Source organism: Chiloscyllium plagiosum, chromosome 11, assembly GCF_004010195.1.
Source record: "Chiloscyllium plagiosum isolate BGI_BamShark_2017 chromosome 11, ASM401019v2, whole genome shotgun sequence".
Classification (NCBI taxonomy): Eukaryota; Metazoa; Chordata; class Chondrichthyes; order Orectolobiformes; family Hemiscylliidae; genus Chiloscyllium; species Chiloscyllium plagiosum.
This window is the reverse complement of record NC_057720.1, coordinates 22,477,995-22,492,879: the sequence shown is the minus strand read 5'-3', so window position 1 is coordinate 22,492,879 and position 14,885 is coordinate 22,477,995. Positions and strand designations below refer to the sequence as shown.

General features: G+C 39.9%; 1 protein-coding gene and 1 long non-coding RNA gene across 6 annotated transcripts in view; one reads left to right on the top strand and one right to left on the bottom strand.

Annotated features, from left to right (window-relative positions):
• The window catches only part of LOC122554210 (dihydropyrimidine dehydrogenase [NADP(+)]-like), a 735,384-nt gene that overhangs the window by 320,940 nt on the left and 399,559 nt on the right, over positions 1-14,885 (top strand). The window contains exon 9 of one of the 3 annotated variants that reach the window (XM_043698869.1): positions 861-2,373. The exons of the other annotated variants lie outside the window; for them this stretch is intronic. Coding sequence (XP_043554804.1) covers positions 861-865 — 5 coding nt within the window. The 3' untranslated portion in view covers positions 866-2,373. Of the gene's footprint in view, positions 1-860; positions 2,374-14,885 lie in introns of those variants that run through there. 3 annotated transcript variants of the gene reach the window in all.
• LOC122554211 overlaps positions 1-14,885 on the bottom strand; it is a 301,535-nt gene that overhangs the window by 50,070 nt on the left and 236,580 nt on the right. The window contains exon 4 of one of the 3 annotated variants that reach the window (XR_006312932.1): positions 1,365-1,428. The exons of the other annotated variants lie outside the window; for them this stretch is intronic. This is a non-coding gene — a long non-coding RNA (uncharacterized LOC122554211). The remainder of the gene's footprint in view (positions 1-1,364; positions 1,429-14,885) is intronic. 3 annotated transcript variants of the gene reach the window in all.

Here is a 14,885-nt window from a genome sequence, read left to right as displayed (position 1 = left end):
GATATGTTGATTTCCACTTTGCAAAATCATTTAATTGACTTCATTTGTGAATATATTCAATCAATTTGGTTTCTTGTACATCTGCAGCTTTTATTAAAAGCAGTTATTTCCAAGGTCACCTGAAGAAATATTATGGGTGAAGCTTTTTCTGTTGATAATTTTGATTAAAACGATGATTTCTGTGATAAAAAACCCTCATACTCTGTAATCTACTTTTGTGTTATACTTGATACAAGAATGTCTCTACCTTTCAATTAGGCAAAGGTGAGGTCTGCAGATGCTGGAAACCTGGTGTGCTTTTCCAGCACCACTCTGATCTAAACTCCACCTTCCAATTATCTTGTTATCAAAACCATATACGTTCATACTTTACCTCTCTTTCTTCTGTTCTACTAACTCTCTGAAATGTGTTTCTAATGCAGAATTCTCAAAACAATCTTTACCGTACAATTCTGGGGGGTTGAGGGATGGCTAAGGTATTCAATGTTAGCAGTGTGGCTGGATGACCAGTCCTGCTTCTCCCAGCTCCACAATTAGCTCATTGTTTATTTCTATATTTCTACATTTTGGTGAAGGTGTCTCTACAGATTATTAGTTTAGGCAAACGTAAACCAGGTTGCTCTGAAGACAAGTGTTTTGCTACTGATTTCTTTAAGGCTGTTGGTGAAAGATGCAAGGTGCCCTGTTTACATTTGCAGAGGGACTGATGCCAGTTACAGGCATATGTACTGAAGACCTATACTCCAGCCTTGCTGGCCGCTCCCAGCTGGGAATGCATACTTCTGTGCCCACTTCAGACAACTGTAAAATGCTTCCTTTTTTGATTCAATTACAAAGTAATGCCTGCCTGACCTTTTCAGGTTGATGGGAAATGCATTCTCTCAAAGAAGAACAGGAGGGTTCTTCCAAGTATCCAGGGCAACGTTTACCCTCGATCAACTCCAAAAGCAAATTACCTGGTCAATTATTTCACTGTGGTGTATGGAAGCTTGCTGTGTGCAAATTTTCTGTCTTAAATACTTTATTGACCAACAAGCATCCATAGTGTCTTGACAACCTTGAAACATTGCATTAAAAAAAACATTTTTCTTTTAAATGGCTATAGCATGATTAGGTTTCTGTATCTCTGACTTAAAACTGACAGAAATGCTAAAGGGCATATTTGAAAACAAGGTGTCATTCACCTCTTTTCTTTAATATGTAGTGTCACCTCACATAATGCAGAGACTTGGAATTAATGGTGATTACGATTTGGGGACATGCATGTTTCTGCTATCATTTTGTTTATTACAGGTGGACCATTAGGTGGAAGCAAAGTCAGCGTTTAATGTTACAGCCTTGTTGCTTTGCATCATTGGACTCACAGTTCTGTAGTAGTTTTGATCTCTTGTCATATCTGAATATCTGAAAGCTTTATATCCTTGGCACCTATTCAAGAAATTTTAAACAGCACTATTGTAAAATCATCATTTTATTTAATTTTGAATTGCTATAATTTTTACATAAGGTTGTAAGCCAGTTAAAAACCATGCTGCTCTGTAAAATAAGCTTCTTCAAAGCATTTCAATAACGTGTGTTCTTTAAAAGACCCCATCCTGTCAAAATTTCAAATTAAAATCGAGACTTATTTTTTATGTATTCTATGTCAAGATGTGTACAGAAAAACATTAATTCATCTAGCAATTTAAATGGTTCAGTGTACTGTGCTGTACACTGCATCCTAATATTTACAAGAATTAATCATGCAGTGTAGAGTTCAACACATTTGAAATGAGTCTTGAAAATCAGACATTCTTAACTTCAGGACAAATGGTTAGGTCAGGAAGTATCCCCTAAATAAAAGTTTGAAATCAAAATTAAATGTCTTATTCTTCTTAGCAGAGGAGATGTTATGGCATTGATGCACTACTTGATTAATGAGCGGTGGCCTCAAAGCTACTGGAGAGATTTGTAAGAAATGATTTATTATTCTGTTGGTATTGCCTCTTTGGTCTAAATTAGAGATTTAAGCACCTTTGTTTGAATTAACTAAATGAAATCCAACTTGTGATAAATGGGAGTGCAAATCTGTTGAAAGGTTTGTCAAATGCTGATAATGTATGTCGTAAAAAAAAATGCTGTCAATAGATCTTCTTGTGGTGCTTTATTAAAATCAACATGACTGGATTATTGCCATCTCTCATCCGAGCCAGAAAATAAACACTTTGTAACTTGTGCAGTTTTTGTAACTGGTGATCAAAATGGGACCTTGCTCAAATGGGCCATTGGACCAAGGAGTGTCAGAGATCGTTTAATTTTGATCGTTTAAATGTGAGGTGTTGCGCTTGGTAGGGCAAACGAGGGCAGGATTTATACAGTAAATGATAGGGCCCTGGGGAATGTTACCAAACAAAGAGCCCTAGAGGTGCAGGTGCATAGTTGCATGAAAGTGGAGTTGCAGATAGACAGGGTGGTGAAGAAGGCATTTGGCACACTTGCCTTCATTGTCCATAACATTGAGTATAGGAAAATGTCATGTTGTGGTTATAGAGCATTGGTGAGGCCTCTTTTGGAATACTGTGTACAATTCTGATTTCCCTTGTATATAAAAGATGTTGTTAAACTTGGGAGGATTCAAAAAAGATTTACAAAGATGTTGCCGGGGGTGGAGGGTTTGACTTATAGGGCAGGCTGAATAGGCTGGGCTTTTTGTCCCTAGAGCGTCGGAGGCTGAGGGGTGACCTTACAGAGGTTATAAAATCATTAGGGGCACTGATAGGGTGAACGTGTGGCAGTCACTTTGTGCCCGACAATGTCCATGAAATATATAAATGTGTTAATCTGGTTTAGTAGTTATGATTGAGGGATCATTATTGGCCAGAACAGCATGGAAGCTACTCCATAATAATCTGGATATTGCCATGTGATACTGTTCCATTGACCTTAAAGGCCATTTTTTATTTTTAGTTCTACTTTAATATTTTGCTTGAAAGGTATCGCATCAGACAGTGCAGGAGTTCCTCAGTATTGCACTATGTCGGTTTAGATGATGGTCTCAAATTTCTTGAATGGAACTCAAACTCGTGTCCTTCTGATTCAGAAATGAATGTGCTGAGCCAAGACAGATGCCAAATTAATGGACATGATAGGTCTGGATTACATTACGGGCACAAATAATTTCACAATTGTTTCAAAAATTACATAAAATTTCAAAGGGTTTATATGACAGAAATTATTGGTTCAGAATTGAGACATTTTATGACAGACATATAATAGTATCTTGTTTGTTATATAAATAGGTGTAACAACCAAATTCTATTTGTTCACAAACAAAAAAGAATGACACATTGAATACAGGCATCTGCTGAATATTAAGTACCTCTTTAAAAGGTAACTAATATATAGCCATGCAATGAAACCAACCTCCTCCTCATTGTCCAAGGCTGCAGATATACCTTCTAGGTGAAGCACCAATTTCTTTGTATTTCTTTCAATCTAGTTTACTGTATTTGCTGATCACAGTGCAGTTTCATCGTCATTGGCAAGAGAAAGTGCAGACTGGGTGACAACTTTTCTGGATACCTCACTCTATCTGTAAGAATGTACCCAACCTTCTAGTTGATTGGCATTTCAAAATATTCCAACCTGAAGTGTCGACTCACCTTCTCTTCTGATGCCTGCTTGACCTGCAGTGAGTTTTCCAGCTTGACTCTGGCATTTTAGTGCAACAACTTGCTAGTGTGCTAATATTTCTGTTCCAGGCCTACTGCATGCTCCAGTGAAGTCTAACATGAGTTGGGGAAATAGTACCTCATTTTCTATTCAGTCCATGAACACCGTCTTTCTTTTTGTTTGCACCACCTTGTAAATTGAAAATTGGATAATATGTGTTTAACTGGTCAAGATCTGAAGTTTTAAAATCCTCTGTTCTTTGCACCGGTTGCAGTTGTCACTAATTATTTTTAAAATTCTGTTAGACTGCATTGATTGACAGGTCAGCTGGTTTAGTATCTGTTGGAGCTAATTGAGTCAAGTACTTTTGTTGACATTTCCCGCAGTGGTAGTCATTATGAATGCTTGGCTTATTTTAAAAAGCTACAGTCATCCAAATCAGGGGGTCAAAGTATTCAGATTCATAAATAATTCAAAGAAGCTATTATCTAATTTGGCTAAGAATAGAAGTTTGGTTTTACAAGCAATGAACCGCATGGGGAGATTTTCTTAATAATTGGGAGCTTCTTTTACTATCAAGGTAATATGAGCTGTCATAGATTTTTACAAGTTTGTTTTTATCTCCATGTGGCCCATGAGGTCTGCCCATGATTGATGTCAGATAAATTGATATTAAATAGTGTTGGAGGTATGAGAAGGGGATGGATATGGCATGAGTTGTCATTGGAGTTAGATTCTCTACTGTGTGGATTTAGCCCAACAAGTCTACACCGACCCTCTAAAGAGTAACCCACCCAGACCCAATTCCCTCTGACTAATGCACCTAACATTATGGACAATTTAGCAGAGCCAATCCACCTGACCTGCACATCTTTGGACTGTGGGAGGAAACCAGAGCACCTGGAAGAAACCCACACAGACATGGGGAGAATGTGCAAACTCCACACAGACAGTCACCCAAGGCTGGAATCAAACCAGGGTCCCTGGCGCTGTGAGGCTGCAGTGCTAACCACTCAGCCACCGTGCAACCCCTGTGCCAGGATATGAGAGGTTGGGGGTGGTTACAAAGAGAATATGAGATTTGAGAACCTTAAGGCATAACATCTTGTGAAACAATTGGGACCAATCCCCAGCGAAGCAAGAGTGAATTTCGAGTCAAACCACCTTGGGACTCCCTCACATCTGAGTCCTTCTTGCAGTGGCATCTGGTGTTAGTTGCTCTGAACATCACCCATTACCCACTGCCTGCAAATCTGGGATTTGGGTGATTTTGTATTCATGTGGATGTTGTATATTAGACAATTTCCCAACTTGCACAATCTACATCAATTGCCAAAATCTGGCCCCTTGATCCTATTTTAATGTTACTTGACTATATCTTGTAAAAACCTAGTCAGACTGCTTTTAATGTCAAATAATGTGAGTTTTGTTTTCCATAGATTTTTGCTAAATAGCCAATGGTTTTATGCAGTAAATACAGCATCTATTTGGTAGCAAGAGCATGACTTATAAAGATTTACAACAAAGAAGTCATTAGGACTAAATTAATTCAAATAGTCTATAATGTTGTTAACAGCTTGAAAGCAGGGAATAACTTAACGTGTTATGTTGCTTGCCAACCAGAACATCACAAGATTCCTGAAGATTATGTATGTTCAGCATTGTTTCCAATTTTAATGATTACATAGAATCAGAAAACTCCTTATTGTTTAAGTTGTTAAGTACAATATTTCACTAATTTCAGTATTATCAACTTTTCTCCAACAATTATAAAATGAAAAGAAATGCTGCAGTATGTTTTTACTTCAGAATTTCAGTGTGTGGATTTTTAAAATCTAATATTGTACTTTTTTGTAAAACTGTTATTAGGAATCTTGCAGCTGATATTATTCAATAAATGTCCTAATGCACAAAAATTTCAATGTGCGGGCTCACAAATTTGCATGCATTTACATAGATACAAATAATAGCATGTCAGTTGCATAGCAACAGATAATAGTGCCATTTTCGGTACATGATCTACTATGCTATGACGTAATCACGTGGAGAAAATTTCAGGCTAGATTTTTAGGTGTACTTTTTATTTTGAACCAAACTGACTTTGGTAATTTCGCTTCTAGAAGCAATTCCTCATTTAAAAATAAAATTTTGCATGCTAAAATTGGTTGTTAGACCATGGAAGTAAGGTTTCAAATTTTATTACAGAGTGTCAATTCTGCCATTATGCTGAACTGACATCCTCAATCCAATGATGTGGGAAGGTGTTGAATATAGAGCAAGTGGCTTTTAACAGTGGAAGTGAATCTTGGATAGAAAGCACATTTCTGAGGTTTTTAAGCTCACGCAAGGCTATATACTTGTTAGCTTCTTTCGGGTATGATAATGCAACTTAATGTGTTTTTATATCAGAAAAAATAATCTAATTACCAGAATTTATTTCCTAATTGGAAATGTTTAATTATGCCATGATTGCTTTAGAAACTTTCCCAATGGGTTTTAGACGAAAAGCACAGACACCAAAAGGGAATTACTTTAGAAAGTGAGGGGGAGGATTGGAGGCCAAAGTCAACAAGATTTGAAGAAGCTTTTGAAAGGGAGAGAGCAAAGCTAACAGGATTAGGAAGAGTATTCCCAGGTGTATATATACACGGTGACTAAAAGAGTCGGGGGAGTAAAACCTATCAGATGTGAGCTGGAACATACTTCCAGAGAAAAGTATGACTTTGTTTCTGACGGGAATTGAAGATGAGCACTATCAGCATGGGACTGGGATCACTCTTCTAGTTCAGCAGCCTTATTGAATGGCTTATATATGTTGTTAAGTCTGTTTATAATGGATTTATCATAATTATTCAGTAACCACTGACAACACTCAAGTTAGTGTCACTGAAATATAAACCTAAAGTTGAAAACAATGCTTAGAAAAGAGCAATGTAACCTTTCATTAACACCAGATCTAATTAAGAAACATCGGGTGTTTGATAATAAAAACTACACAACTCTTGGAGAAACTTAACCGCTTATGTATTCTATTAACTTCTCCAAGCATATTAAAACCAAAGTTACGACAGTTTTCAATTCCAAACAACTGAATGCTAAAGTTATACACAATTGCACTAGGGGTTATCATTTGTAGAGATTGTAACAGGGTCAGCCAGGTGAACCTTAGAGAATATGAGTTCTCTCTTTACTTTGAGAGAGAAAAAAAAGAAAAAAAAAGAATGGGGGGGTGGGGTCAGATATCCTGTTTACTCTGAGAGCTGGCTCTGAAGGAGCTAGATCAGTGTCAAAGACTATGCACGTGTAAGTAAAGGGTGACTTGCTGACAGGATATCGACGTCTGTGGAGTAACTTCAGTGGGGACAGCAGTGGGATCAATGATGTAACTATGTAAGAGCATCAACTAGCCTGGCCCAATTGGACTTCAAACAGGCAGTACAATGGGCTTTATCGTTGGGTAATTTGGCAAGTGGATTATATGAGTTGCAAGCTATTCTGATGTAAGTGGACACCCTCACCAGTCAAGCTAAGCTTGGGGAAAATTATGTGAGTGAAAGTAATTGCATAGCCTCACTCAGGACATATCCTTAATGAGGGACTATAGGTCAGCCCACAGCAAAACCCCAAAACAAAGCTAAACCTCAACCAAATGGTAAAATGTTTGTCAGGATCTAGGCCCGCGATCCATTGTAGTTGCAGCGAGTATTTGGACATGAGACAGCAAGAGTCCAACGCGACCTAAATTGAGTGAGAAAATTCATAATAATGTATCCAGAAGAGTGTGCACACACTGGACAAAATCCAAATTAAATACCTAAAAGTTTTTCAGGAATTTCTAGGCAATACAAAGGAGATGAAGCCACCTTGCATGTTGACCAGGAAGCAATTCCACAATTCTGCAAGGCATCAAACCAGTCCAGGTTGCAGAAGGGGCAGCCTGATTGTGAAGTCCAAGGGTCGGTTTGCCTTTGTGGGGATTTTAAACAAATGGTAAACTGCATTTTGCAGCTGGATAATTACCCAATCACCCCCAGTAGAGGCCGGCATTTTATTACTGGGAGCAAAATTACTTTTGGACCAAGCAAAGGTCACCACCAGATACAGGCTGAATCTACCAGGGTCATCCAGGAGTTTCCAAAATGAAGATATTGGAGAGAAGTTATGTCTGGTGGCCAGGATTGGATGCAGACATGGCTGTGTGGGTGGAGCACTGCCTACAGTGCAAACAAAGACAAAAATTACCAGGAGAAGCTACAAAAAAAAAACTGACCTTTGTCTTCCAACTCAAAGGGGGAGGGATGTAATGATTGTAACGAGGTCAGCCAGGTGGACCTCAGAATATGAGTTTCCTAATTGGTAGTTTTTAAAATTATTTTTATATAATATATTTTATTAAAAAAGAATAGATTTTTAAATATTACAACAAATACAAAACAATGCAATTAAAAATAGAACAAAACTAAACCCAAATAATAAAAAAAATTCCCCAACCCACCCTCCTATACGAATGTATAAGCATATATAGAGAAGTATAAAATTTTTTAAAAACCTAGCTATTTAACTAAATAAATAAATACCTAACAGCAAACAAATAAATAGTAATAACTCAACCCAGCCAAACAAAACACTCATACATTCACAGTTCCTTCTCCCTGGATATTGGACTCATGAAACACAATCGTTACGGCTATATAAAAGCCTTTGTTAGTGTGGCAGATAAGTCTGTGTCCAGGTATTTCAAAAACGGTTGCCATGTCTTGTAAAAATTCTCTCAGTTTTGTGGTGTACCATATTTGTGAGAAAACACAGGGGAATATGCTCCATAACAATCCTCCGCCAATCCGACAGGCCTGGGGGATTTTCAGATATCTAACCATATGTCCTTGCACAGAACGTAAGAATATTGAAAAGTTTTTTCTTATGCGCGTCTGCAGGAAATACAATGGGTAGGCCCAAAAGGAGAGAAATAGGGTCCTTCTCCACCCCTACACCTAAAATCCTCTCCATTGTACCCGCCACAGTGCTCCAGTATGTTTGAAGCCTGTCACAAGTCCAAAGACAATGGGTAAGAGTGCCCGTGCAGACTTGCACATGGGACATGCTGAAGATACCCCTAATTTAAATTTTGACAAACAGTATGGTGTTAAGTGGACCCTGTGGAGAATCTTCAACTGTAAAGCATGGGTCCTATTGCAAATTGATATCTTCCTTGCATTCTCCCAAATATCCTCCCGTGCCTCTGAAGAAACTTCAACACCCAGCTCTCTTTCCCACATCTTGCAGAGTCGATCAGACTCATCTGAGGTGGCACCCCCAAATTGGTGATATAAAGTACTGACAGAGAGTGTACGCTTAGCCCTTAGTACCCCTCTTCCTATGTCAGATTTGTAGGGATTAGTCAAAAGTGTAGTCTTTTTTTGAATAAAATCCCTAACTTGAAAAAAATGAAAGAGGTCTCTATTAGGTAACTCATACTTCTGTACTAACTGATCGAAGGACATCATTACATCTCCCTCAAATAAATCACTCATGCAAGATATACCCCTAGCTGCCCAACGTTTAAATCCTGAATCTATCGTACCCGGTTGAAAACCCGACATACCCACGAAAAGGTGTAAACAAAAATGTTTAGCCAATATTACCTTCCCTCTGCCGAATTGCCCTCCATGCTTTAACAGTATTGATGACTATTGGGTAATGGCAATATTCACTAACTGTCCTCACCTTGTCCAAAAACAGCAAACTGGTAAGGGGGCACCTTGCCTGGGAGGCTTCGATATCTCGCCATATTGAAAGAGGGTCCCCACAAACCCAGTCACTCACGTAGGTCAAAAGTGAGCTTAAATGGTAATTTTTAATGTCCGGAAGGTCCACGACCCCCCAATCTGTGAGGCAACTGCAGTTTGGCTAATTTAATGAGGGGCGTTTACGGTACCAGATAAAGGAGCTGAACCAACCGTTCAGTCTCCTGAGTGTTTGTTTATTGAAAATCAGGGGGAGCATCCGAATGGGGTATAGCAAACGAGGGAGAATATTCATCTTAATAAGCGCTATCCGACCCAACCACGAGACTGTAAATGCCTCCCATCTTTGGAGATCTTGTTTAATTTTTTCAAATAATTGAGTAAAATTGGTTTTGAACAGCCAATCCAGAACTGGAGTAATGATTTTGCCTAAATACACAAAACCCCCCTGTGACCACCTAAATGGGAATCTATAGTCACTCTCAAGAGCCAACTCTTTTGTAAGACCACCCATAGGCATAGCCTCTGATTTAGCAAAATTAATCTTATACCCTGAAAAAGCGCCAAACGCGTGAATGCATTGTATCAGTCAAGGCACTGAAACCCTGCTGGATTTGTCCAGAAAATTAGAACATCGTCTGCATACAGCAAGATCTTATGTAATTTTGACCCCACTTCTGGAGCTGATATATTGAGATCCCCACGAATGGCCTCTGCCAACGGTTCAATCACCAACGTAAAAAATAATGGTGAAAGGGGACAGCCGGCTGCCCTTAGAAATATTAAAATTGCTTGATCGTACCCTATTGGTAATGACTGCCGCAAGAGCTACACTGTAGAGAACCTTTACCCATCTTATGAAAACTTCGCCCAGACCAAACCGGTCTAGAGTATAGAAAAGGTACGGCTACTCAAATGCCTTCTCTGCATCTAAAGAAATCACCAATCCCTGTATTGACTGCTGTTGGCATGTTTGAATTGCGTTAAGCAGCCTCCTAACATTATTGGAGGATCTGTGACCCTTTATGAAGCCCGTCTGATCATCTTTAATAATGGAGGGTAACACAGTCTCCAGCCTTAATGCGAGAGTTTTAGCGAGGATCTTAAAGTCCACATTTAAGAGTGAGATGGACCTGTATGAAGCACAGTCTTCCGGATCCTTCCTTTTTTAAGGATAAGTGAAATATTGGCCTCTCTCAGAGATGGCGGGAGACAATCATGACTGTATGAATCATTAAACATATTCAGCCTGACAGTATACTTATAAATTCCTTATAGAATTCACTGGGAAGTCTGTCAGGACCGGTCGCCTTTCCACTCTGAAGCTGCCTCACAGCTTCCTGCAATTCTTGCTCTGGTAATGGGGCATTGAGAAAGGACTGTTGTTCGGGATTCACATCCGGGAGCTTCAGATCTCTAAAAAAGGATTCCACTTTGGCCTGCCCCTCCTCACAATTCTCAGATTGATAATTTAGAGTAGAATTAATCTTTTTAGAATCATATGTTAGGTTCCCAGACCCTTCCCTAATCGCTGTAATGGTTTGTGGGGCACTTCTCTTTCTGGCAAGGTATGCTAAGTATTTGCCTGGCCTGTCACCATGCTCGTACAACCTTTGCTTTGCAAAAGCCAGCTCCTTCTTTGCCATCTGTGTGAGCACAGAATTTAGTGCAGACTGCAGTGCCTTAATCCTCTGTAGTTTGACCAACAAAGGTCTGTCAAAATAGGCTGTCTCATCTGCCTTCAACCGTGCTTCAAGGAGACGTTGCTGCTCATCCTTCTGTCGCTTCCTACTGGTGGAATATGAAATAACTAACCCCCGGCACAGGCTTTGGCAGTTTCCCAGAGAACAGATGAGCTATCAATTGAACCTATGTTGATGTCTAGGAATGCCCAAAATTCCCTAGAGAAATATTCCACAAATATACTGTCCATGAGAATAAAGGGGTCCATTCACCAGTACCACTGTAACATCCTTAATCTTAACCATGAGGTACACTGGAGCATGATCAGAGATGGCAATATTACCAATCGTACAGGATGCCACCAGATCCAGGGTTACCGTAGGGGTCAGAAAAAACAAATCAATCCTTGTGTGACATCTATGCGGATTGGAGAAAAACGTGAAATCCCTACCTGTAGGGTGGAGACACTTCCAGACGTCCACCAATCCTAATTCCCCACACAAACCCAATAACTGTTTAGTTTGTGCAGAGGGTATCGAGGGACCTTTAGGCAACCTGTCTATTGTGGGGTCCATGAGCAGTTAAAATCTCCCCCAATAATGATGTGCCGAGACTTGAGACTTATCAGTTTAGAAAAAGCATCTACCAAGAATTTAAGAGGATGAGCTGGGGGACAATAAACATTTAAAATACCATATTCTTCCCCATTTATCAAGGCTTTAGAATTACAAACCTCCCATATATGTCTTTAACACATTCCAACAATTTAAATGAGAGATTTTTCCTAACCAATACAGCCACACTTTCCTCATTCCTGAAGGGCTTATGCCCGAAACGTCGATTCTCCTGTTCCTTGGATGCTGCCTGACCTGCTGCGCTTTTCCAGCAACACATTTTCAGCTCTGATCTCCAGCATCTGCAGTCCTCACTTTCTCCTCCAATATAGCCACTCCCCTACTTCGGGTATTAAATGATGAAAAATAAACACGGTCAAAGCCATTCTGCTGTAATTTCAGATGCTCCTTGTCATCCAAATGTGTCTCCTGTAACAAAGCAATATCCACCTTCTTCTTTCTAAGACTCAAGAGTACCTTCTTCCTCTTAATTGGTGAATGACTTCCCTTGATATTCCAGGTACACCATTTAATCAAATCATTAGCCATAATCTTCTGCAGTGCCATTTATATTCCAGAGAGAAGGAACCTGAACCACAAATTGCTGAGCCTTAGTGTCATTTGGTTTACCAAATATAAAAACTACATCAACTAAAACCCCTACATATAACAAACACACAAAATTATTAAAAATAAAAAACAAGAAAAACCAGAAAACAAACTAACATATAAAGCGCCAATAGTGTTGAGTAGGGGAACTCATCTCCTGCCCATAAGGGGCAACTACCCGTCCCGAACTGCCCATAAATAAGCATCTAACCATCTCAACCGCCTTCACTTCTCCCAGCTAGAGCCGGATCGCAAGCACAAGCTAAAAAGAATAAACACCCCATAGAATATCAATCCTAACCTAGAAATTTAAAATGTATATCTTAACCACCACCAGACATAGTTTGAACCAAATTATAATCAATAAAGGGAAAAAAAGGGGGAAAAACAAAGCTCCAATCGGATTTCCTCCATTTCTTTTACAGAATGATAAATGCATACCCATGCAACAATATTTATACATACTACAATAGTTTAAATTAGGTTAGTTTGTCCACAAAGTCTCTTGCCTTCTCCAATGTGTCAAAGAGATGCATGGATCCATCTAAGGTGATCCAAAGCACTGCCGGATATCTCAGGGAGTACTGAATCCCAAGCTCCTTCAATCTTCTCTTGACACCATCATACGATTTTCGTTTCTGGATCACCGCCACTGAAAAGTCCTGAAAAAACATGATCTTAGATGCCTCACAAATTAGGGCCTTTGGATCCTTCCCCTGGAATCTGGAAGCCTCCGTGATTCTCTCCTTATCGCGGTAATGATGGAACCGCACCAGGAAAGGACGAGGGCGTTGACTCAGGCCCGACCTCCGTGACCCGGTGAGCCCTCTCTATCTTCAATCCTCTCATGCCGGTCTCCAAGTCAAGGAATTTCGGAAGCCAATCTTCGACAAATTCCGCAGGCCGCTCACCTTCCTTATCCTCATGCAGACCGATAATCCGAATGTTATTTCTCCTGCCCCTGTTTTCAAGATCATCCACTTGGTCACGCAAATTACGAAACTGCGTCTTCAGGACTTGGATCTCATCCTTGAATGAACTGGCGTCAGCTTCCACCACTGTGACTCTGTGCTCCACCTCATTTGTCCTCTTCTCCAGGTCGCCCAGCTGCTGCTCATGCTTCTGCAGCATGCGAGAGACTGGAGCCAGTTTCTCTTCAATCTGTTTCCCCAGCAACTTGCGAGATTTCGAGAGCTGGATTACCAGGTCCTGGAGAGTAATCGGCTCCGAGGCTGCTGCAGGCTGAGCTGCAGACCCGGTATCGGATGCTCCTCCTCCCTTATTAGGCATTTCTGGACAGCTGAAAATACAGGTAAGTCAATTTTTAAATGTTTCTTGGGGCTCCACAATCTTTACAATGCCCCAAGAAATCCTGATGAACTGGGTTGGGTGGGTTAAAGGACTGTCCTGCTCCTGCTGCGATGCGAAGCTCTGCAGTGTGATCTTCTCAGATCGCCGTCATCTTAGATCCCCCCTAATTGGTACTGTTAATCTGGTCCAATGAGGGGACTCTGACTGACAGATAAAAACAGGAGTGAGGTGGGAGGGGTGGGGGCTTGCTGGGTCTGTATTGTCTGCACTTTTGTATGTAACGGTATTGTCTAATGTACAAATGTCATTGTCACTGTCTTATATGTGGAACTGGGATTTGAGGTTTGTCCTCCTCTCCCTGTAAAATGGTTGAACGGTAGGGTTCGGGGCCTAGCTTTGCTGCTCCTCTCCCTTGTAAAACTGCTGTCTTTTGTGTACAGCTGTCAATGTTTTTTGTAAACTGTTTTGTAACTTGTTTAATAAAATAAAAAAAATAAACAGGAGATTCAGAGGCCTCCTTAGTTTAGGAACTGAAAAAAAAAAACAGGAGTGAGGTGGGAGGGGTGGGGGCTTGCTGGGTCTGTATTGTCTGCACTTTTGTATGTAACGGTATTGTCTAATGTACAAATGTCATTGTCACTGTCTTGTCATATGTGGAACTGGGATTTGAGGTTTGTCCTCCTCTCCCTGTAAAATGGTTGAACGGTAGGGTTTGGGGCCTAGCTTTGCTGCTCCTCTCCCTTGTAAAATTGCTGTCTCTTGTGTACAGCTGTTAATGTTTTTTGTAAACTGTTTTGTAATTTGTTTAATAAAATATATAACCAGGAAGAAAAAAAAACAGGAGTGTCTCATACCTGCACACACACACATGGGTGCTGGGGAAAAATAAGCACTACAGCAGTTAGGCAGAAGTGTGTGGTTTTAAAAAAATATATAAACAGGACTGTAAAAAAAGAAAAAAAAAATAGAAAAAAAATAAACAGGAGATTCAGGGTCTCCTCAGTTTAGGGGAAAAAGAAAAGTAAAAACAGGAGTGTCTCCCTGTAAACTGGTTGAACGGTAGGGTTAGGGGCCTGGCTTTGCTGCTCCTCTCCCTTGTAAAATTGCTGTTGTATACAGCTTTAAATGTTAACTGTTTTTCTGTAAACTTTTTTGTAATTGGTTAATAAAATTAAAACAAAACAGGAGTGTCAACATCCTGTTTACTCTGAGAGCTGGCTCTGAGGGAACTGGATCAGTGTCGAAGACTCTCTCCATGTAAGTAAAGGGTGAC